Source organism: Heptranchias perlo, chromosome 21, assembly GCF_035084215.1.
Source record: "Heptranchias perlo isolate sHepPer1 chromosome 21, sHepPer1.hap1, whole genome shotgun sequence".
Lineage (NCBI taxonomy): Eukaryota > Metazoa > Chordata > Chondrichthyes > Hexanchiformes > Hexanchidae > Heptranchias > Heptranchias perlo.
In genome coordinates this window covers 39976408-40002122 of record NC_090345.1, presented here as the reverse complement: position 1 = coordinate 40002122, position 25715 = coordinate 39976408, and the positions used below count along the sequence as shown (strand labels likewise).

General features: G+C 41.2%; 2 protein-coding genes across 8 annotated transcripts in view; one reads left to right on the top strand and one right to left on the bottom strand.

Annotated features, from left to right (window-relative positions):
- asah2 (N-acylsphingosine amidohydrolase 2) overlaps positions 1-25715 on the bottom strand; it is a 206219-nt gene that overhangs the window by 66584 nt on the left and 113920 nt on the right. The gene's annotated exons all lie outside the window — the stretch shown is intronic.
- Positions 1-25715, top strand: part of a1cf (apobec1 complementation factor) — a 44706-nt gene that overhangs the window by 7735 nt on the left and 11256 nt on the right. For 3 of the 6 annotated variants that reach the window (XM_068002565.1, XM_068002567.1, XM_068002570.1), the window contains exons 3-10: positions 4229-4363; positions 8991-9121; positions 10413-10651; positions 13152-13316; positions 14090-14187; positions 14281-14551; positions 17619-17836; positions 17944-18080. In XM_068002565.1, coding sequence (XP_067858666.1) covers positions 4229-4363; positions 8991-9121; positions 10413-10651; positions 13152-13316; positions 14090-14187; positions 14281-14551; positions 17619-17836; positions 17944-18080 — 1394 coding nt within the window. The remainder of the gene's footprint in view (positions 1-4228; positions 4364-8990; positions 9122-10412; positions 10652-13151; positions 13317-14089; positions 14188-14280; positions 14552-17618; positions 17837-17943; positions 18081-25715) is intronic. The other 3 variants (XM_068002566.1, XM_068002568.1, XM_068002569.1) reach the window with 2 other exon arrangements.

Genomic DNA, 25715 nt, shown 5'->3' with positions numbered 1-25715 from the left:
CCCCAATGTCGCAATGTTTATGAAATATGAACACAGTTTTTAATGAATGCAATAAATGTGCCATAAAATGTTCAATAGATAAGATTACATTAAAAAAACGTCAACCATGCACAGTACATGTAATTAAGGTTTGTCTCTAAATGTCATACTTTGAAAAGGCATTGGCTCGACGCCACATCCTTCCCAGGGCGCTTTGCAGTGATGGTAACGTTTAAGGGTAGCTTTTCAGAGTCTTCGCCTGAAACAGAATATCACAGACATGCTGCCTATGGTTTTCTGTCCATTGATCTCAATGGACAGCATACCTGTGATTTTCTGATACGCGATCGCAGCAGGCCAGGTTCCCCACCAGAATCAAGGTCTCCGAAAATCTATCGCATGGTGTAAATCTGGAGTCAGGTGGGAGCAGTCCCACACCACCTCAGTCTGAAGAGTTCAGTAACAAACCAGTGTAAACTTACCTGCAATTAATCTAAGTATTTTTCAAAATAGTCAACGTAGATTCGGTATCAGATTGGAAGCAGATTCAATAGTAACTTTCAAAAGGGAATTGGATAAATACTTGAAGGGGAAACTTTGCAGGGCTATGGGGAAAGGGCAGGGGAGTGGGACTAATTGGATAGCTCTTTCAAAGAGCCAGCACAGACATGATGGGCCGAATGGCCTCCTTCCGTGCTGTATGATTCTATGGATTTGGTATCTAACATTTTATTTTATAAGCAAGTACTACTTGAAGGCATCAAGGGGTATGGGGAGAGAGCAGGAATATGGTTTTGAGATAGAGGATCAGCCATGATCATATTGAATGGCGGAGCAGGCTTGAAGGGCCGAATGGCCTACTCCTGCTCCTATTTTCTATGTTTCTAAACTATTCCTCTTCAGTAATAATACACTTGAAAATTGGAAATAGTTTAGACCCTGATATTACCATCGGCATTGTCTAAATATTTAAAATCTAACTGCAGGGAGGCAAGCTTTCAATGTATGTGTAAGCACTTACTGCCATGTGTAAGATGACCTCCAGTCACCACAGCTTCCAAGAGAAGGGGGGCATTTGATGTTAATGTGCACTGACTCTTCCACATATTGCCACTGCTGCAGACAGTGAGCAAAAGACCTGGAACTTGAGAGAGGAACAAGAGGCAGGGACAGGACAGTGGGGGACCAGGGGCCAGAGAGAAGCAAGAGGCACTGGTGGATCCAGAAAATAAAGATAATAGGACAAGGACAGAGGCATGCAGCTGTGATTCCCAGTGTAGTTTATGGTACTGACCATCACAATGAGTCACAAATGAGGCAACTTCTACTCTTACACAAATGTAGACAATATAGAGTCCTTCAGGAACAGTGTTCTTGATTTGCACAAGATCTAGCCACTAATAGAATATAAGAGCAAGGAGGTTATGATGGAGCTGTATAAAACACTGGTTAGGCCACAGCTGGAGTACTGTGTGCAGTTCTGGTCGCCACACTACAGGAAGGATGCGATCGCTTTGGAGAGGGTGCAGAGGAGATTCACCAGGATGTTACCAGGGCTGGAGCGCTTCAGCTATGAAGAGAGACTGGGAAGATTGGGTTTGTTTTCCTTGGAGCAGAGGAGGCTGAGGGGGGACATGATTGAGGTGTACAAAATTATGAGGGGCACAGATAGGATGGATACTAAGGAGCTTTTTCCCTTCGTTGAGGGTTCTATAACAAGGGGACATAGATTCAAGGTAAAAGGCGGGAGGTTTAGAGGGGATTTGAGAAAGAACTTTTTCACCCAGAGGGTGGTTGGAGTCTGGAACTCACTGCCTGAAAGGGTTGTGGAGGTAGGAACCCTCACAACATTCAAGAAGCATTTGGATGAGCACTTGAAATGCCATAGCATACAAGGCTACGGACCAAATGCTGGAATATGGGATTAGAGTAGACAGGGCTTGATGGCCGGCGCGGACACGATGGGCCGAAGGGCCTCTATCCGTGCTGTATAACTCTATGACTCTATAATGGTATTTTCAATATAGATTCAGTATCTAACATTTTATTTTAGAAACAAGCACTGCTAAATTATTCCTAGTCGATAATAATACACTTATCAAGTGGAAATAATTCAGTCCCAGAAGATATTTTACATCAGCAGCGATTATTTTTATTCCCTTCCCCCCCACCCCACTTCAGATTCCATGTGTCATGTATAACTTCCTGTTCAAGAGGGCAGGCAGACATTCTGCTGCTAACCATTTTCAGATGGCTACCAGGAACTGCACGAGCTTGATTTTCTTTTTGGGGTACATTTGGCTTCTACTCGGTGCCTCTTCTTGAGGCATAGAAAATTGCTGGTCAAGACTGGAAAATTGCCACAAGAAACATTTGGCCCTTCATGTCTGTTCTGGCGCTTTGCTAGAGTAATCGAAAACTAATCTCACTTCACTGCCCATTCCCGTAGTCCCATATCTTCCTCTGTATCAAATGTTTATCCCTAAACATCTCTGCCTCGCTACCTCTTTCTCCTCCTTAAAATCTACCAATTTGACCAAGCATTTGGTCACCTGTCCCAATCTCTCTTTATGTGGCTCGGTATCAAATTTTGTTTGATAAAGCTCCTGTGAAGCGCCTTGGGACGTTTTATTACATTAAGGGTGCTATTTAAATGCAAGTTGTTGTTGTTGTTGCTCTCTGCCTCAACTATTCCTTATGCCAAAGCACTTCATGCTCTTAACAACTTTCTGAGTAAATAAATTTCTCCTAACCTCTCTCCTCACTCTTCTAGTGACAATTTGAAATAGATGATCCCCTCGTTACTGATTCCTCAACCAGGGGAAATAGTCTTTCTCTAATCATCCTCTCAAAACCAATCATACTATTAAAAAACCTTTATGAAATTAGTCTAAGTCGCTGCCACACAATAACCTCTACTTCTAAACTACGGAGGTTATCGTGACAACTTAATGTGACAACAGATCCGTGACCATCTAATTCATGGCTTATATATGTAAATTTAATCTGTAATTACATCTAAAACTTCAGCTGTCCAAGTGAAAATTTTGGATTGAAAAAGAAGTGGTTTGTTACCAAGATAAGCAGCATCAGCGCCCAAGGGTTGTGCTTCTTATAAAATGCAGGGAACAAGTAACACAAAGGTAACACAGTGGTTTTACTCACTATGTTATTGAAATTTTACACTGTCTATAAAAGCTTAATACCTCACCTAAAATTATGAATAAATTTAGAAAGCAGAGACGTTTGATTCAACCCCAAATTGGACAATAATCCCAGTCTGAAACTAGTTGACCAGCAAGATCCTTGCAAGCGACCATGTTGTCTTATTTATTGCGCTTAAGCAACAGTGTTCTAGATTCACCCCCTACAATGACTGACACTGATGTGCTGATGAGGGTAGAATAGGAGGAACTAGAATTTATGCTATACCATCCCATAATAAAACAGTAACAGGGATCTGTGTTGATTTACCTTGATTTTTCTCATTATTGTTTTATCATTCAATCTATCAAAGCAAAATAAGTTGTTTATCAGGAGTCAGTGTTACTGATCAGGGCTCAGGTTCAAACGTATTTTTAATTAAAGGAGGAAGAATGGTTAGAGTGAATATTTCATTCTTGTTTTAAATTCATGATTGCTAAAATGAAACAGCACCAAACATATAAGCATTTTATCAGCATCAGTAATTAGGTTTTATTAAGGTATATTAGAGTTAGTTCAGTTTTTATTGCTGATTTAAAATCCCATGGTTGTTTTTCAGCTTCTATTTATAGCATCAAAAAGCAGGAGAAAATCTGAGGGAAAAAATTGGACCCCAAAATAACGTATTCTTCAATAATAGCCCAAGTCAGAATGGGAAGTAGATTTGGTTTTATTATCAACAATGATAATCAGGCACATTAACTATGTTTTATATGCCAACTTTTTGAGATTAAAAAACCTTCGATATCATGACAGAACTCAATAGAGATCACGCCGAGGCTAATCACATTGAAGGACAGAAATGACGCTTGAAATTAAGAATAAAAATAACTGCTATTAAACGGGATTTCCTTTCACCCTACTATTTTATTTCTACGCTGTGGCTTCATTACATGTTACAGCATAAAACTGCTTTGTTTGGTCTTCTGGCTGTAAATATCTATCAGTTCACCTTATTGAAAGTTATATTCATTTTAGTATTTTTAGAAAGCTTTTTTTACTAAAAAAAATGAATTATGACTTCCCAATCTCTCTTTCTTTGCAGGAAAATGGGCAAAGAAAATATGGGGGTCCCCCTCCAGGCTGGGAAGGCCCATCTCCTGAGAGGGGCTGCGAGATTTTTATTGGCAAATTACCACGGGATCTTTATGAAGATGAACTTGTACCAGTTTTGGAAAAAGTAATGCTTTATATCTGCTTTTTAACATACTGTTTGTATATTTCATTTGAAACAAAAAGGATTTGCATACAAATAACCAAACAAGGCACAAAAATTGTCAGCAAACCAGTATGTGTTATAGGCAGGTGAACATCTGGACTTTAAATATTTTTCATCAATGTGTCGTTCTTTCGAGGTTGAATTTAAAAACAAAATTAAGACAGGCGTTATTTTCTTTTAAATTATAGTTCAAGTGTGTATAGATGCTAGTCTTTTCCTTCCTTTCCGATTGTCCCCTGCTTCCAGTCTCCCAGGCCTCTACCAACTGCCCTTGACATAGTCATTAAGAGGTTGATTCCTCTTTTAATTTTCCTTTCCGGTAAAAATCCAGGAAAAATCACAAATTCATGATGTGAAAAATTTTGTGGGGGCAACTTGTTTGTACACCAAGCTACTGCATCACTGGACTATCAGATAGCTGCTTTTGGTAGCATAGTAAATTGATAACCTCATGTTCAGAACCTCTAAATCTCCAACTTTCTGGCCCACAATTTCAGCATGCACTCTGGAGATCTGAACTTAATTGATTTGGCAATAAAACCCTTTTTTTATTGCTGCCTCGCACTGTTGGGACATGGTGAGCGACTAGCCAACTAACAATCATGCACATGCCTCCTACTTACACTTCTAATATGCAGTATCACGCATTTGTCCAAACTTTATTTGCCACTGATGTGCCCAGTCGGAATCCCTTTTGAGCTCTCTCTTTCCAAAATCTTAGTTGTCTTCTCTAGGTCAACGCTTCCAACTTGGCATCATCTGTGAATTAAACTACTTTGCATTGTGACCGCAATTCCAACTTATTATTGTATACCAGGAACAGGAAGGTCGCTGGACAGACTCCTGGGACACCTCATTCAGTACCTCCTCTCATTGACCTACTAGTCTCCTTACAACTACTCTACGTTTCCTTTCCTTTAGCCAATTACTATCCATGTCTAGATCTTAGCTTGATGTCCTATGACCTTAGTTTATAATAGAGTCTCTCATGCAAAGGCCTTTTGGAAGTTGCATAGCCTCCCCTTCTCATAAAGTCTATGAGGTTAGTTGGAAAAGATCTACCCTTCTAAAGCCAAATGGCTGTCATTGATTACGTTATTTTCATACAGATAGTCTTTCTTTTTGTTTCTGGTTGTTGATCCCATTAGTTTTCTGATTATTGAGGTCAGGTTAATGTGTCTCAAGTTGTCACGTGTTGCTCTGTTACCCTTTTTGAATATGGGAACCAGATTTGCCTGTTTCCAGCCGACTGGAAACTCCCCAGTGTTCGTTGACTCGCTCCAAATCACCTTCCTTGATTCTCTGAACCCTGAGCTGTAAACTTATCCACCCCAGTTGATGAATTGACTTACAGCCCCTTGATTCTGTTTAGAACCTCTGCTTCGCTAACATCAAAGTTCAGGAGTACACATGACATGTATTGATGGGCATGTAGGAATCACTGGGGTGGGGGGGGGGGAATCAAACAGCATTATCTAAAATAAACAAAAAGCACAAAACTACAAATTCTGGAAAACAAAAACAGGAAATGTTGGAAACACACAGCAGGTCAGTCAGCATCAACGGAGAAAATGGACAGGTCGCCATTTTGGGCTGAGTCATTCTTCAAAAGTGCCTAATTTTATCTAAAATAATTTTATTTGGTCAAACATACACATAAGAAAGAGATATTGCAATGTGTTTCCATTTGACTATTAAGGCAGTTTTTCATCAGGTGTTCATGCTAACAACAATTAGTTGATTACCTTTTAGAAACAATACTCACAAAGAGCGAATAATCAACAAGCTGAGTAGCAGTGAATTATTCCGAATACCAGACACTTTCACTATGGGATTTTATAACGGAATTTCCCAATTCTAGAAAGAGTCTCAAATTTAAAATTAATACACTGGAACCATTTGCTAATACTGATGTTTTTGAATAGAGAGAATATTTTAAAACGGGGGAATACGACCCCAAACCGCTGTGTACACGCCTGCCGCCATTTTCATGGCTGCAGATTTTGTGGCGTTTGAGTGTCCCGCCGTGGAGAATATTTAAATCAGAATATTTACATATTTAAATCAGGCTCCCACAGTGCAACTGGGAGCCTGATTTAAATTTAACAGTTGCCGTGTGGGTCTCTCAATTCTCGGGAAACCCGGCAATGAAAGGGAGATGGGAGCTGCCGGCTCATGAAGGTAAGTGCTTTTTACAGCACTCATTGTGGGCCAGGCGCAGCAGGACTGCTCCCCCCGGCCCATCAACCAATTGCGGCCTCTCTTTCCACCCCCCCACCATCGTGATCACAGACCTCACTCCATCCAGCCCCCTCCCCCCATCCCCAAGCTCCTGCCTTCCCCCCTCCCGATTGCCGGGGACTGTCCCCGAGGGTCCCTGGCTGTGGCCTCCTGCCGCTGGTTTTCCCACCCGACAACCGGCCAGCCTATCAATTTGGCTGGCTGTCGGGCAGGAAACGGAAGAAAAAAATTATAATGAGGTTAAATTCGGCAGGACCTCTGCTTCCCCGGCCTCGACGCGTTCTCCGGCCATTTTCGCCCTCGCCCCCGCCTCCCCGTAAATATCAGGGCCATTACTTCTGAACAGCTTACATGGTTCAGAGCTCATAAAAGAGTGTCGGAAAATTATACTGTTAGAGCTTTTCAAAGCTAGTATAATTTAAATATTTAAAAAATAAAGTTCTCTCTCATTTATATGGCACCTTTCATGTCCTGGGGAGGTCCCAAAGCACTTCAAAATCAATGAATTATTTTGGAAGTGCTGTCACTGTTGTTTTGGAGGTAAAGGCGGCAGCCATTTTGCACACAGCAAGCTCCCACAAACAGCAATGAAATGAATGACCAGTTACTCTGTTTGGTAATGAGTGAACGTTGGCCAGGGTACTGGGAGAACATCCTGCTCTTCTTCATAAAAGTATTATGGGATCTTTTGCCTCTACCTCATCATCAGAAAAGCAGTAATTCCAACAATTCAGCCCTTGAGTATCAGACTAGATTTATGTACTAAAGTCTCAGAATGGGGCTTTAATCCACAGGCTTCAAGAGCATTACTACAGAGTTATGTTGAATCAGTGCTGTGTTCCATTTCCCCAATGTGTTATGAAATTATGAAAATACAACAATGCAATATTTGTGAGTATTAACTATTTTGTATAAAAATTAATCCAATTCCCCTTCTAAAATGGTTTAACTTTCTTTAGTCACCCTTGGCCATATTTTCTGCCACAACTGTCCATGGGCATTGAAGTTAATAGGGGTGATTGCAGCATCCAGAGATCTCTAACCTGTCACAAGGAAGTATCTTTTTGCCACAATAACTGCAGGCAGGGAATCGAGTGAAGGCAGTAAGATCTACCCTTCGAAAGCCAAATGGCTGTCATTGATTACATTTTTTTCAACAGAAAGTCTTCCCTTTTGTTTCTGGTTATTGATCCCATTAGTTCTCTGATTATTGAGGTCAGGTTAATGTGTCTCAAGTTATCATCTGTTGCTCTGTTACCCTTTTTGAATATGGGAACCAGATTTGCCTGTTCCCCAGTGTTCTTTGACTCGCTCCAAATCTCCTTCCTTGACTCTCTGAACCCTGAGTTGTAAACTTATCCACCCCAGTTGATGAATTGACTTTCAGCCCCTTAATTCTGTTTAGAACCTCTGCTTCACTAACATCAAAGTTCAGGAGTACACATGACATGTATTGATGGGCATGTAGGAATCACTGGGGCGGGGGTGGGGGGGTGATTAAACAGCATTATCTAAAATAAACAAAAAGCATGAAACTACAAATTCTGGAAAACAAAAACAGGAAATGTTGGAAACACACAGCAGGTCAGTCAGCATCAACGGAGAGAATGGACAGGTCGCCATTTTGGGCTGAGTCATTCTTCAAAAGTGCCTAATTTTATCTAAAATAATTTTATTGTGTCTAACAAACACATAACAAAACTATATTGTGAAGAGTAAGTGGATTCAGGGGGGCCGACACTGCACCCGTCTGCCTCTGACAACGATGGTCTAACCAGCCTGACTCTCTCAGAATGTGAAGGGCATCCCACGTCGTGTACTATTAATGGACACCAGAGCTGTGACTATATTGACATCACCAAAACAGATTAACTGGTCACTCATTTCATTGCTGTTTGTGGGACCTTGCTGTGCGCAAATTGGCTACCGCATTTGCCTACAAAACAATACTGACAGGACTTCCAAAATATCACTCAGCTCATGGGAGTGACTCTATTCAAGAAGGAAAGAAGAATGAACTTGCATTTATATAGCGCCTTTCATAACAGGACATTCCAAAGTGCTTTACAGCCAATGAAGTACTTTTTGAAGTGTAGTCACTGTTGTAATGTAGGAAATGCAGCAGCCAATTTGAGCACAGCAAGGTCCCACAAATAGCAATGTGATAAATGGCCAGATAATCTGTTCTAGTGATGTTGGTTGAGAGATAAATATTGGCGAGGACTAAAGTGCAAGAGGTTGAAACTTCTAATTTATTCTGCCTAATTTGCTTATCCTGTCTGCAGTAAAATTGGCTAGCCTGAATACAAACACATTTCTCTCATCATTTTCTTGCTTCTTCCCTCAGATCGGAAAAATATACGAATTACGGATGATGATGGACTTTAATGGCAATAATAGAGGATATGCCTTTGTACTGTTTTCCAATAGACAAGAAGCCAAGAATGCAATTAAACAGCTTAATAATTATGAAATAAGGTTAGTTGATGACAAAGCTGAGGTGTACAAGTGTGGTTTCGAACAGTGCCTTGAATTCAAGAGATATATAACTCATCCCAGCCAGTGCTTATGCTCACTGAAGCTTTGGCAAATGTGTCATAAAGCAAACATGAAGCAGATGAACGAAAGTTACATGTTCTCACATCACAGTCATGCTTGCTACACCATACACACTGGCAAATGGCATCCAACCAACTCACATGCAGAAGAGGTAAAAAGAAAAACTAAAACTTAAAATTATTGTGCTGTGTCTTTCATTGCCTCATTGGAACAAATATTAGTTTTTGGTGACATACTCTTTGGGACCCAGTCATCTATAGAAAGTTTTAAATGCCAGACCAATACAAAAATACCTACCAACCCAACAGCATTAACATCCTGATACATGGGCTGTAGCATAGCTGTGAACCCAGGATCACTATTATTGGCAAGACCAGTTTATAGCCCAGAAACTGCATTTTGATCTTAGTTTTCATAAATGCTTAAATTTATTGAAGTACAAGAAAAGTTCCTCCATTTTGCCAAGCTCTGCTTGTTGCCTGCTGACATCATTGGCTTAGACCAAGGCCTGCAGAATGCCAATTAACAGATAACAACTGAAACTAAAGGGTTAATTTTCCAACTTTGCACTGCACGCAGAGCACCTCAGTCGCCAGAAGCGCATTTCAGAAATTTTTAGGGCGAGCAAATTAGCGTGTTGGAATTCTGCCAATTATTTTGTTTCACTCTATCAAAGTTCACTGCCAGCATCTGGAGCACTGCTTTTTGTAGTGCTAAACTCCCACGGGTTTCTTTTTCCCTTGAAAAAAAAATTATAGAGACAATTGTAAATAGGCGCACGCTATGAGCTAAGCTGTAGGGAAAAGTCAAAACATAGATGGGCCCATTTGGCTAAAAGAGAAACTGTTTCCACTGGTGGGAGGGTCGGTAACCAGAGGACACAAATTTAAGGTAATTAGCAAAAGAACCAGAAGGGAGATGAGATTTTTTTACACAGCGAGTAATGATGATCTGGAATGAACGGCCTGAAAGGGTGGTGGAAGCAGTATCAGTAGAAACTTTCGAAAAGGAAATGGACAAATACTTGAAAAGGAAACATTTGCAGGGCTGTGGGGAAAGTGCCGGGGGAGTGGAACTAATAGGACAGCTCTTTCAAAGATCCACCACAGGCACGATGGGCTGAATGGCCTCCTTCTGTGCTTTAAGATTCTATGAAGAATATTTACTTGCTGATCAGTCTAACCAACACAGGCCTCTGATTTCTCTGTAGAAATGGCCGTCTCTTGGGTGTGTGTGCAAGTGTAGACAATTGCCGTCTGTTTGTCGGTGGGATTCCTAAGACGAAACGGAGGGATGAAATTTTGGCTGAAATGAAGAAAGTCACAGAGGGGGTCGTTGATGTCATCGTGTATCCCAGCGCAGCGGACAAGACCAAAAATCGGGGGTTTGCCTTTGTGGAATATGATAGTCATCGGGCCGCGGCAATGGCAAGACGGAAATTGTTACCAGGTTTGAAGCATTTAGTAGCATATTTTGCAAGGAGCAATTGATAGATAAAGTGAGGTCTATCTCATGATGAATGTTCTGCTATGAATGTTAATGTACATCTGTACAGTGTGGAAATCTCTGAGGTACAGTAACTGTCAAGTATACAGAGTTTAATTTTGATTGACTCATTGATATAGTAATTGTGGAGCTATTTCTTTAATTCAAAATATAGTTAAAAATCTTAAAAGATTATTCCTAGGTCAAAACGGTTGTACACAGACACTATCTTGTGGGATTTGCAGGCACTCACTGCTACCTTAAAACTTCAAAGATAAAATATGGTAATCAGAACGCATAACATCGTAGCCAGATCGGCAATGGGACAGCCCAATCAGCTTCACAGCCCCTGGGATAGGGAGGGGGAAACTCCTGATTGCTACACAATGCTCCCCTGGGCCCCACAAGGAAAGTCACGGTCTCCTCTCCCCTTCATGAGACCCTCCCAAAAGTCCCACCCTGCCACTTACCTGCATCAGGTGAGCGGCCAAGGGCCACCCAATCTTCCCCTGCCAGTAGCCACTCTGCACCCTCCTCCTAACCGTTGTGGGTGGGAAATGGACCAGTGGCATTTAAATGAAGCCCGGGAATTACAATCGCCGTGGCCTCCGGCTGCCTCTAGCGGGCGGGACATTAACTCACCGGAGCAGTTTCCCAGCGAAATCTCGCTCCGGTTTAAAATTCACCCCATAATCTCACTCAAATGCCGAGAAATTCGGCTTGTGCCAAAAGGGGCGTGAAATGGGCAGAGCAGTGACTCTGTGTGCCAGTCCGTGTTGGCCTGAGGCCCGAGCCAATCAGGAGTGGGAACCCTGGCCGGGCAGCTACCCCCTCCCTATCCCAGGGACTGTGAAGCCGATTGGACTGTCCCATTGCCGATCTGGCTACGATCAGCAAGCTGTTATGTGTTCTGATGATCATACTTTATCTTTGAAGTCTTAAGGTAACAGTGCGTGCCTGCAAATCCCACTGGCAGCATTTAAATTAGGCCCAAAGCCTCTTTTAAATGCTGCCAGCGAGTTGCAGGTGCCTATTGGGTGCTTCATTGCAAGTCGCTGGGTGGGGAAAGCAAGAAACCGTCCGGCTCCTATGCTGAGCAGGCCGACAGGTTAGGTCTGGGGTGGGGTTGGGGGGGGTGCTGCTGTAGCGCTCTGGCAGTGGGCTGGTATTTTTTTTTACGGTCACAGGGGGAACATTCCTGCTTCTCCTGGGCTCACAAAAATACAAACTGTAAACTTCTTGGGGTGTTTTTTGAGCGGCTTCCAGCATTCCCTTTAAGGACTTCTGGTTAGGCCGTTCATGGCCTGGTGCAACTGGCCGGAACATAAATGGCGCATGTTCTGCCCATTTGTACCTGAACCAGTGTGGGACACCGATTTGCATATTTGAGGAGCTTAGTGCCCGTTTCAGGTGGGCACCCTCCGCCACTAAAAGTCACCCGAGCCAATATGGAATACAGTGAATACAAGTTGATCTCTGTGAACCTCTCCTCAAAACCCCAAGTCCTGCAATTATCACTGTTACTGACCCACCTCCAATGCACCAACATCCTTTAGAAGGCGGGGTATCCGAAACCCGACACATTATTACAAATGTAGCCTCACCAGTGACCCACACAAGGTAATGTTTTTTTTTATAAACATGAATGTTATCTCAGACCCAGAGTTGAATTGAGGCTACCCTGTTTTTACTGCCTGGCTAAACTTCAATCCTTATGCCCAGGAGCGAGTTCGGTGAATGGGTGGTTATAGGCTTGTGCGGATCTTCTCCCCCAGCAGTTAAAACGTAAATGCTTAGAGGCTGCAGTTGGCAGCAACCTCATGTCTAAACATTTAAATTAAGCAATGTTCAGGAGGTCCAATTTGACACCGCACTGTAATTACACTGATTTCAGACTTACCGTACAGTTTTAGTGTTGGTGCAAATCGGAAACCACATCACACCAAGGCTAATGCTGTAATGTAAACACACCCATAATTAAATGCCCGCAAGATCCAGGGAGAGTTCCCTTTTCCTTCTGAGGGACAGGTTGTTCTGGAATGAGGTTAGCCCGAGAGAGGGGCTTTATCCCTTGGAAAACATCCTGGTTCTGAAATCCTGTGGTGACCTGCCACTGGTCTTTGAAAACCTTGGAGAATCATGCAGCACAGGAAGGGGCCATTCGGCCCATTGTGTATGTGCTGGCTCTTTGAAAGAGCTATCCAATTAATCCCACTCCCCTGCTCTTTCTCCATAGCCCTGCAAGTTGGTGTAAATCTTGCACCAGAATGAACTAGTTTCCACAGCAGATCTGAGCAGCCACTGGTATGTCTCTAATAACCAAAACCAAGTATTTTCAAATACTGAGTGATACAACACAAACATATGACTGGCTCATAGCACTGCTAGAACTCTCAATCCCAGTGCCTGGTTTAACATTTAATGAAGAAATTATCAATTGACACATGCTGCCTTTGCAATTTAGGAAGGATTCAGCTATGGGGACACCCTATAGCAGTGGACTGGGCTGAGCCAGAGGTTGAAGTTGATGAGGAAACAATGTCATCGGTCAAGATTTTATATGTACGTAATCTTATGCTCCCAACCAGTGAAGAAGCAATTGAAAAAGAATTTAATAGCATCAAACCAGGTAAGACCAACACAATGATAGCAGAGTGTGAATGGAAAGGATTTTAGACTGATTCCAGAATTGTAGAATTTAGCCCGCAGAATATCTGTTGTAGCACATTTAATATAATTAGATGTTATTAGCGTACAGGCTGTTACTCACTAGTCACAATGTAGCACTAACATTAGGTTGTACCTTAAAATATTTTATAATCATTGCAATTTACTGATTGGAGGAATTGCCTTGTCCCACAATTCTTTTTTCCCTGCATTGGCCCAGGGTTTTATTAATCCGGATTTCTGCCTCTCCCAGGAGATTACATGGCTGCTGGTGGGTGGGGGTCATTGGGGATCGGGTTGCCGAGTTACAACATGACTGAACGGGCCAGACTCGATGGAGCAGCTGGTCTTTTTCTGTCCATCATTTTCCAATGTTCATACTAGTGGAGGAGAGGCCAAATTCATTCCATTAAAGAAGTTTTATTTGGTCATCATTATGCGATTTGAAAATGTAATGTTTTAACTTAGTGTGATTGTGTGTTCAAACACAGCATGTACTGGGGTTACTGGATGCTGCTCAATGTAACAGGTTCATAATTTCTACACTATATATTTGCGCTTAAAACAAAAATGGAAGCCTGGAGTTTCCACCCAGATATCAGCGCAATGTGGGCAGAATTGACTGAAATAGTGCAAAAGATTGTGGAATTTAATGATTACCAGGACTTCAAATACCGTAGGATTATATGGGTGTTTTGAATGTACATGAACATGGCTCTAATGTGTTGCTTTCAGGTACAGTTGAAAGAGTCAAGAAAATCCGAGATTATGCATTTGTTCATTTTGTTACTCGAGAAGATGCAATTAACGCCATGCATGGGATGAATGGAAAGGTATTACTAGGATTTTTAAAAACCAAGGCATGCTGTGAGTAACGCACTGGAAAAGATCGATGATAACACATGTTTTCTGTGCATTCCCTGAAGGTGTTGGATGGCTCTCCAATTGAGGTCACATTGGCCAAGCCCGTGGATAAGGACAGTTATGTGCGTTACACACGAGGGACGGGGGGTCGAGGGGCAGTGCTGCAAGGGGAATATACCTACACTTTAGGACAGGTATATGATCCTGCAGCCACTTACCTCGGGGCTCCTGTGTTCTATGCACCCCAGGCTTACGCTGCCATTCCCAACCTGCGATTCCCGAATAAGGGGCATCTCAGTGCACGGGGGATGATACGGGCTCCCTCCGTGAGAGGTAACTCCATCTTTATACTGTCCTTTCTGTCATTTCATCTATCCTACAATAACAACAGGAATTACAAGCCCTACAACAGCACTGATTCTAAATATTAGAGGCTGGTGCCTTGATAAGTCGCTAACAGCTTCCAAAATAGGCTGCAGAAATTCCGTTTTTAAGCAGAAAATAAAATGGGACAAAGGATTGGTGACAGAGTTCAAGAATTATGATTGGGATGTAACATTATTTTATAACATAATCCTGAGGAATTGTTCCTACTTCCCTTTTATGAAGAATAAAGAGGACCACAACAACATTTATAGTTCCATTTATTCGGAGACTACCAGTCTATTCTAAAAAAGCAATGGATCAATCAAATTTCAATAGATGTTCAGTCAAATTTAACACATCAAATGGTAACCTCATTGAACTGGATTAATAGCTTAAAACTTCTGCCCCACAATACTACATCCCTGGAGTGGTTGACCTGCACTTGTTGAATGGCCTGTAAAGGCAGCCATTGTGTATATGTATCACATACAATGGGGCTGGAAAAGAGTGAAGAATGAAAAGCACAAATTTGCTTGTACCTTTGATATAAATGGGATCCTTTGAAACCATGATTCGTGGAAGCTATGGCTTCCCCAGCAAGAGATTGACTGGACTCCAACTCTTAGCCCTGTTACAGCAAAGTTCTTGATTTGTGCTACAGACAAATGAGGCAGACAAGAACAACCCAAAATGCTTCTCTCTTCACCTCAGAAATCACCTGCTTTCTTGCTTACTTCCTCGCCAATGGTTGGAGACTGGTTGAGATCAGAAACTCACTGTGTGGGTAACCTCAGGCCCACATTCTCCTGATAACACACCACATTGGAGTACCAGTGCACATTTGATCATACCACTAGTAAAGAACAAGAAACATTTGAAATGGAATGGACTTCCAATTTTCTGTTCAATTTGGAAGACATTCTCTAAACCATTTGTGCCAGAGGCAATGATTTATTTTGTCACATTTCCATTGTGAAATGCATTTGTGCAATTCTGATTCCTGACTTGGACTCGGGAATCAGAAGAACAATTTCAAAATTTGCCAACACCACCAAATTGGGGGGTGTAGTTAATACAAAGGAAGAATGCATCAAAATGCAAGAAGACATTAATAAACTTGTAGAATGGGCATGTAATTGACAAATGAATTTCAATATAGATAAGTCTATGGTGGTGCTTTTTGGTAGGAAGAATGAGGAGGCCACATACTGCTTGGATAATAAGAGTCTAAATGGGGTAGAGGAGCAAAGGGATCTAGGGGTACAGATACACAATTCACTAAAAGTAGCGACGCAGGTTAATAAGGCCATTAAAAAGGCAAACAAAGCACTGGGGTTCATTTCTAGAGGGATAACATTGCAAAGAATATATGTTAAACTTGTATAGAACCTTGGTTAGATCACACTTGGAGGACTGTACACAATTCTGGTCTCCATATTATAAAAATGATATAGAGGTATTGGAGAAGGATCAAAAAAGATTCACAAGGATGATACCCGAACTGCAAGGATATACTTATCAGGAAAGACAAAAAGGCTGGGGCTCTTTTTTCCAGAAAAGAGAAGGCTGAGAGGTGACCTGATAGAGGGTCTTTAAGATAATGAAATGGTTTGATAGCGTAGACATAGAGAAAATGTTTCCACTTGTCGGGGAGTCCAAAACCAGAGGTCACAAATATAAGATAGTCACTAATAAATCCAATAGGGAATTCAGGAGAAACTTTTTTACCCAAAGAGTGGTAAGAATGTGAAACTCACTACCACAAGGAGTAGTTGAGGCAAGTAGCATAGATGCATTTAAAGGGAAGCTAGATAAACACATTAGAGAGAAAGGAATAGAAGGATATGCTGATAGGGTTAGATGAAGTAGGGAGGGAGGAGGCTCATGTGAAGCATAAAGGCCGGCATAGAGCAGTTGGGCTGAATGGCCTGTTTCTGTGCTGTAGACGCGATGTAACTCCATGTAATGAAGGAAAACAAATGTGTTGGAAATGAAGAGTTACAAATTTGTGTCTGACCAAGATCAGTGATATCAAAATAAGTACATGAGTGGAGTCTCTAAAAACTATTCACTTACTGCAGCAAAACTGCAAGAAACATTTTAATTTTCATGGGTTTTTACCTTTGATGTGTGAATCTACCAATTTGATTAAAAATGAATGCATTTGATCGGGATCCTGATTTATGATGAGATAGTTTGGAATCTCTGCGTGCCACCCAAACTGCAGAGAGTGAGACAATTATCATCTGGACAATCAACATGGAGAATGACTTCTGCCAAAAAAAGTCTTTTCTTTTGTTGCTTTGTCTGCTAATAAATCTTGTTACAATTTGTATGGTGTCTTATTAAGGAACCAGCTTAAATAGGAGGAATGACTATAATCATAAAGCAAGAGTTCTGTGGTTATAGGTTCAAAGCATGGTAACCTTGGGATGGATTTCAATCAATAGTTACTTTAATTCCTCATTCACAAGTTCAAAATCAAAATCAGGTCTCCATGAAGTAATTGCAAATTCAATCAAAATTACCATATTTTGAATTGCACTGTTTTGGTATTAGGTATTTTCCAGAATCACTTCTTAATCTATGCATGTTTGCAAATAAATGCTTAACCTCAAACATAAGTAATATTTTGAAAGATGAGCTCATTAGAAATGAATTGGCAACATTTTTACATGGAGTTGATGTGCTGATTAAAAAATCCTCCTGTGGCACAAACACTTGCCCCAGGATCTTTCCCCCCCTTCCATTCATTAATCTGTAATGTTCAACTTGGCTGCCAAAAAGTTAGTCTTCACCGTGGGTGGCTCTCCCCATGGTTTACGATCAAGGGAAATATTTGACCAACATAATTTCCTGTTCATTTGCATACCACCACATGAATTGCCAAAGTGCAAAGAGATGCAAGTGCCATTATTCAGTGCATGAACGCCATCTTTCAACAAGCTTGGTGATCGAGGTTAGCCTCTTCATTTAAAAACAAGAATCAAGGTGATTTCTGGTGATTCAGTTTGATGCCTTCTTGCATTCCTAGAAATTTACATGAATGTACCTGTAGGGGCTGCAGGAGTTAGAGGGCTAGGAGGACGAGGTTATTTGGCTTATACGGGTCTTGGACGTGGTTATGCAGGTTACCACATGAAAGCAGACAAAAGGCAAGAGGAGAAACTTTATGACCTCTTGCCTGGAATGGAGCTCACTCCAACCAACCCAGTGACCCTAAAACCACAAGGGATAAAGCACCCATCTCAGGTAAGAGCTTTTTATGTGTTGCTCAAAAAGGTTTCCAAATTTTGTTTCAGTTGAAGTTGTTCAATGAAACTAACGAGGGGACAAAATGTAATTATGTTTTAATACAGATCTTAGAGGATATATGCCAAAAAAATAGCTGGGGACAGCCAGTTTACCAGCTTCACTCTGCAATCGGGCCTGACCAAAGACAGCTCTTCCTATACAAAATCACCATTCCCGCTCTTGCCAATCAGTACACAAACATGTATGTTATACAATTTCATTTTGCATTATCCTTTTACAGCTTATGTTTCTTTAAAAGATTATCTGTGTAGAGATTACCTGTCTGTGCAGTTTAATGACATCAGCAGCAGATTATTATAGGTGTGAGCTGAATATGTATTAAAAGAGACAAGGGTTTCAGAAGTTCCCCTGAAGCCACTACTAAAAAGAATCCCCTTTGGATAAATTTCACTGCAATTTATATATTATTTTATAGTCTGAATTGATCAGATGGGAATGCTTAACTGAAATTTTTACTTCAACTTTATTGGACCAAAAGAGAGTCATCAAGATGCAGCAAGACTCTAAAAACCACCAAGTTCCTTTTCTCAATCATTTAAAATGTTTGCTTTGCTTTTTTCTACTTTCTTCTGGGGGCTTTGGAGACTTATTTTTCTGATGATATGATCACATGATAAACATGGATGAGGAAGTCCATTTGGCTCATCCATGGTCAGTCATTAAATATTGAGCATCCTATGTCATTAAAATAAATACCATCAGTATCCTGAATTTTGTATAGTGTATGAAGTACAATGAAATCATGTGATTTCAATCTGAGTTGAAACGCCCTTTGATGTTGTTGGACTTTAGGTCTACTTGCACAATGGAGAATTAATTTCATTTTTGTTACATCTGGGCGTGACAGAACAGATGTATCTGATTGGGATGCTAACAAAAATTCTTCTGACCCTTGTAGTCAAGTAAGCTCTGTTTCAAAAATTCAAAGCTAAGTAGGACTTGACATCTTGTACAAAACACTTGATAAATGAAACACAATTATTTTCTTCTGGCTTCTCATCTCCAAACATTCTTAACACCTTCACTACTTCTACCTTAATATCAAAGCTGTGAGTGGCAGAGTAAATCTCAGCCAATGACGTAGGTAGAAAGAGGGATCAGGTCCTGCAGGCAGATTTTAAGGAGTTAGGAACGAGATTAAGAAGCCGGACCTCAAAGGTAGTAATCTCCGGATTACTCCTGGTGCCATGCGCTAGTGAGTATAGAAATAGGAGGATAGAGCAGATGAACGCGTGGCTGGAGAGATGGTGCAGGAGGGAGGGCTTTAGATTCCCAGGGCATTGGGACCGATTCTGGGGGAGATGGGATCTGTACAAGCCAGACGGGTTGCACCTCAACAGGGCCTGGGCCAATATCCCCATGGGGAAGTTTGCTAGTGCTGTTGGGGAGGATATAAACTAGCTTGGCAGAGGGATGGGAACCTGAGCGTAGATTCAGAAGGGAGAGAAGCAGAGCTGGAAATGGAAGGCAGAAAATTAGTAAGTGAGTTTGGAAGGCAGAGGAAACAAAGGTTAGGATCTAGACAACAAAGGAGTTTGGCAGTGCTTAATGGTATATACTTCAATGCAAGGAGTATAGTGAATAAGGCACATGAGCTGAGGGAACAGATAGATATGTGGAAGTTTGATATCTTAGCTATTACTGAAACATGACTTAAAGAGGGGCAGGAATGGCAGCTCAACGTTCCTGGTTACAGGGTTTTCAGACAAGATAGAGAGGGGGATAAAAAAGGAGGGGGCTGGCGATATTGGTTAAAGAAACAATTACAGCTGTGAGGAGGGATGATTTGTTAGAAGGCTCATCAAATGAGGCCGTATGGATTGAGCTAAAGAACAAAAAAGGGGCAGTCACACTTCTGGGAGTGTACTATAGACCCCCAGACAATCAGAGGGAGATAGAAGAACAAATATGTAGGCAAATTTCTGAAAAGTGCAAAAACAATAGGGCAGTAATAGTGGGGGATATCAACAACCCTAATATTAACTGGGATACAATCAGTGCGAAAGGTATAGAGGGCGCAGAATTCTTAAATCGCATTCAAGAGAACTTTTTTAGCCAGTACAGAGAAAGCCCAACAGGGTGGGGGGCATTTCTGGATTTATTTTTAGAGAATGAAGCTGGGCAGGTGGAAGGAGTATCAGTGGGAGAGCATTTTGGTGGTAGTGATCATAATTCAGTTAGATTTAGCATAGTTATGGAAAAGGACAAAGATGGAACAGGAATAAAAGTTCTAAATTGGGGAAAGGCCAATTTTACTAAGCTGAGAAGTGATTTAGCAAAAGTGGACTGGAAACAGCTATTTGAAGGTAAATCAGTGTCAGAGCAGTGGGAGGCATTCAAGGGGGAAATTCAAGGGGTTCAGAGTAAACATGTTCCCACAAGACTGCCAAATCTAAAGCCCCCTGGATGACAAGGAGCATACAGGGTAAGATAAGGCAAAAAAAGGGAAGCTTATGTCAGACACCAAGAGTTCAATACTGCAGAAAGCCTAGAAGCGTATAGAAAGTACAGGGGTGAAATTAAAAAGGAAATTAGGAAAGCAAAGAGAGGGCATGAAAAAATACTGGCAAGTAAAATTAAGGAAAACCCAAAAATATTTCATAAATACATAAGGAGCAAGATGTTAACTAAGGAAAGAGCATGGCCTATTAGAGACCAAAAAAGGTAACCTATGTGTGGAGGCAGAAGATGTGGGTATGGTTCTTAATGAATACTTTGCGTCTGTCTTCACAAAAGAGGGGGACAATGCAGAGATTGTAGTTAAGGAGGAGGAGTGTGAAATATTAGATGTGATAAACATAGTGAGAAAGGAAGTATTATAGGGTTTAGCATCTTTGAAAGTAGATAAATCCCCAGGCCTGGATGAAATGTATCCCAGGTTGTTAAGAGAAGCAAGGGAGGAAATAGCGGACGCTCTGACCATCATTTTCCAATCCACCCTGGCTGCAGGCGTGGTGCCGAAGGATTGGAAGACTGCTAACGTTGTACCATTGTTTAAAAAGGGAGAAAAAGATAGACCAAGTAATTATAAGCCAGTCAGTCTAACCTCGGTGGTGGGCAAATTATTGGAATCGATTCTGAGGAACAGCATAAATCATCATTTAGAAAGGCACGGGTTAATCAAGTACAGTTAGCATGGATTAAGGGAAGGTCATGTCTGACTAACTTGATTGAATTTTTTGAGGAGGTAACAAGGAGGGTCGATGAGGGTAGCGTGTTTGATGTAGTGTACATGGATTTTAGCAAGGCTTTTGACAAGGTTTCACATGGCAAACTGGTCAAAAAAGTAAAAGCCCATGGGATCCAAGGGAAAGTGGCAAGTTAGATCCAAAATTGGCTCTGTGGCAGGAAGCAAAGTGTAATGGTTGACGGGTGTTTTTGCGACTGGAAGGCTGTTTCCAATGGGGTTCCACAAGGCTCAGTATTAGGTCCCTTGCTTTTTGTGGTATATATTAATGATTTGGACTTGAATGTGGGGGGCTTGATCAAGAAGTTTGAAGATGATACAAAAATTGGCCGTGTGGTTGATAGTGAGGAGGAAAGCTGTGGATTGCAGGAAGATATCAATGGACTGGTCAGGTGGGCAGAAAAGTGTCAAATGGAATTCAATCCAGAGAAGTGTGAGGTAATGTATTTGGGGAAGGCAAACAAGACAAGGGAGTATACAATAAATGGAAGGATACTGAGAGGGGTAGAGGAACAAAGCGACCTAGGAGTGCAAGTCCACAGATCCCTGAAGGTAGCAGGATAGGTAGATAAGGTGGTTAAAAAAGCATACGGGACACTTTCCTTTATTAGCTGAGGCATAGACTATAAGAGCAGGGAGGTTATGCTAGAATTGTATAAAACACTGGTTAGGCCACAGCTTGATTACTGCGTACAGTTCTGGTCACCACATTACAGGGAAGATGTGATTGCACTAGCGAGGGTACAGAGGAGATTCACGAGAATGTTGCCAGGGCTGGAGAGTTTTAGCTATGAGAAAAGATCGATAGGCTGGGGTTGTTTTCTTTGGAACAAAGGGGGCTGAGGGGAGATTTAATTGAGGTATATAAAATTATGACGGGACTAGATAGAGTGGATAGGAAGGACCTATTTCCCATAGCAGAGGGGTCAGTGACCAGCAGGCATAGATTTAAAGTGATTGGTAGAAGGATTAGAGAGGAGCTGAGGAGAAATTTTTTCACCCAGAGGGTGGTGGAGGTCTGGAACTCACTGCCTGAAAGGGTGACAGAGGCAGAAACCCTCAACTCATTTAAAAAGTACTTGGATGTGCACTTGAAGTGTCGGAACCTACAGGGCTACAAGTGCTGGAAAGTGGGATTAAGCTGGATAGCTCTTTTTCGGCCGGCACGGACACGATGGGCCGAATTGCCTCCTTCTGTGCCGTAACTTTCTATGATCTTCAAAGAGACAGCTTAGATAGAAGAGATGATGCAGAAGGCAGATTTGCTTTCAGTCTTTTCATCCTTCTTTAAGCAAGCATCACTTAATAAGGTTTTTGAGTTATCATGCGCCATTTCCATTTAATTCACAATCAACGGGCACTTTAGAGTAACACTTGAGGTAATGCACTGATCTAAAATTAACAGGTTAGCAGATGCTTCTTCTCTGATGTCATAACATAAGTAGAATAGAGCTCTGGATATACATGCAAATGCACATGTATTCCATTGTCATGGAGGTCCCAATGCAAGACGCAGTCAGCAGTATAATTGGATCTGCTAATTGAGTTTTACTTTCTACAGAAAACAGTTTCTAACCTAAAGTATGACTACTTAAATGTAATAGGGAAATCACAATTATTAAATGTATCAGCTTTGGATATTACCATACACAGAGCTCATGTAATGCAGCTATCAACTATAGCAGCAAACGGACAGATATTAATTGATTCTATTTCCTACTATACTTTGATATCTTAATGGAATAAAGGTGGGAGAGGTACAGGCAAGATAAAGAGCAGACCAGATATAGCTTAAAATTTAGTTTGCTGAACTCTGCAAAACAGAAAATGCATCAAACTGGAACAACTATAAGAGATGAAAGAAATAATCACAGGAAGAGAATGGTCTCAAATAGAAGTCCTCAATAAGCAACAACCACTTGAGAAGAAAAGAACATTTCACCAAGACCTAGAAGAGATATGGGAGAAGGTTCCAAACCGGTAGTTCTAAAACTGTTTGGACTTATCCTCAGGCTTCTTAAGTTTGGGATTTTCCATCACAGTTGGACTTATTTGTAAATGAAGAAAACAAAAGAGGTATCAGAAGAGCAAAGTCAACAGCAGATATGACTTTGATAACTAAAGGGCTCCCAGGCCCTGAATGAGGTTTGGCAACTTGGATTTGGCATTGATTACCAAATGATTTATTGCTCATACATTTTGGCAGTAGACAGTGCTACTGACCAATATTTGATGTAATTTAACTCCACCCACCCCTCCAAACAGCCACTTCAACAGACTACATTCTTCCTCAGGTGGAGTTAGTAAATTCCGATAGAATTGTGAATCCAACAGAATTTGAGAAAAGTGCAACAACGTGAGAACAAAGGCAAACTTGAAGCATTTGTTGCAAGAAAGAAATGAGGGAGAAGGATGGGCATGAATTAGTGAAGGTTCTGTATTACCTCCCGAAAGAGGCAGATGGCAAATGTGCACCTGCTGAAAGGATACTGTATTCAAAAGGTTTTAGTAGCAATAATCCAGCCTTCCTGCTAACTGAGACTGGCTATGCCAGAAAATTCAGACTCCTGTTCTGAACTCTTTCTGGGAGAGGGGGGCATGGGGTGGAGATAGTCTCTAAGGAGTCTACTGTAGAGTCAGGAAGAAATCTTCCAACCAAAGCAAAATACTGCAGATGCTGGAAATCTGAAATAAAAACAGAAAATGCTGGAAATACTCAGCAGGTCAGGCAGCATCTGTGGAAAGAGAAACAGAGTTAACATTTCAGGTCAATGACCTTTCATCAGAACTGGAAGAAGTTAGAGATTTAACAAAGTACATCTTACAAAATAGGGAAAGCATGAGTTGCAAAAGAGTCCAAGAATGGATTCACTAATAAACTGACTGTGAACCCAGTGGCGCCCAGATCGTGACGCCCAAGGAACACATTCAAATAGCTTAGGAGCCTTGGCAATTAATGCCCTTTCATGTCAAACGTTAGAACATTTTGAACTGAGTGTACGTGGACAATCAGAAAGGTATCTTACTTGCCAAAATTTTGCAGATCAATTTAGTCACTCCTAAGGCTATTGACATTCAAATATTTTGCAAAATATCTCCTGCAAAAATCAGTCAAGCAACCAAGTAAATTTTCAGATCCTCCATCATTCAGCCCAAGGCCGGGCTCAAAGTTATAACAGGCAGCCCAGTTGTGGAGTCAGTGGTTTATGAATACGTTTGGGGCCATAAGCCTCATGTTTCAAGAAAAAAAGAAAAGGTAGAGTTGAGAAAAGGCTATTTGGCAATCAAAGCTCATCCTTTAGGGCCTTAACACTCCAATCAGGGCATCTAATTGTATTTTAACCCATTGTTTTTGCCATTAATGCTTTGGTAAATGATTACTCTTTCTGTAAAGAATTTTTGTACTGATATTTATTCGGAATTTACTTTTCACTAATTTCTTTTTACATCCCTTGGTTCTGCTTTCTGGGTGTACTCTGAAGTAATAATCTAAGTTTACCTTATCCATGCCATTTATTATTTTATATACTTCAATTAAACCGCCCACTTAACCACCACCTTTACAGAGTGTAAAGATTAAGTTTCTCTCATTTTTTTTCATGGCTAAGAGCAGGATGCAAATGTCACACAAGGGTGTAAGGATAAACCCAACAACCACAGGCCAGTCAGTTCAACCTCAGTGGTGGGAAAGCTTTTAGAAACGATAATCCAGTACAAAATTAATAGTCATTTAGACAAGTGTGGATTAATAAAGGAAAGCCAGCATGGATTTGTTAAAGGCAAATTGTGTTTAATTAACTTAATTGAGTTTTTTAATGAGGTAACAGAAAGGGTTGATGAGGACAATGCGGTTGATGTTGAGTATATGGACTTTCAAAAGGCATTTGATAAAGTGCCACATAATAGTCTTGTCAGCAGAATTGAAGCCCGTGGATTAAAAGGGGTAGTGGCAGCATGAATACCAAATCGGCTAAGGACAAGAAACAGAGAGTAGTGGTGAACGATTGTTTTTTGGACTGGAGGAGGGTATACAGTGGTGTTCCCCAGGGGTCGGTATTAGGACCACTGCTTTTCTTGATATATATTAATGACTTGAACTTGGGTGTACAGGGCACAATTTCAAAATTTGCAGATGACACAAAACTTGGAAGTATAGTAAACAGTGAGGAGGCTAGCAATAGATTTCAAGAGGACATTGACAGGCTGGTGGAATGGGCGGGCCCATGGCAGGATGAAATTTAATGCAGAGAAGTGACATTATACATTTTGGCAGAAAGAATGAGGAGAGGCAATATAAACTAATTGGTACAATTCTAAAAGGGGTGCAGGAACAGAGAGACCTGAGGGTATATGTGCACAAATCTTTGAAAGTGGCGGCACAGGTTGAGAAAGTGGTTAAAAAAGCATACGGGATCCCGGGCTTTATAAATAGAGGCATAGAGTACAAAAGCAAGGAAGTTATGTTGACCCTTTATAAAACATTGGTTCAGCCACAACTGGAGTATTGTGTCCAATTCTGGGCACCGCACTTTAGGAAGTACATGAAGGCCTTAGAGCGGGTGCAGAAAAGTTTTACTGGATTAGTTCCAGGGATCAGTTATGTGGATAGATTGGAGAAGCTGGGGGTTG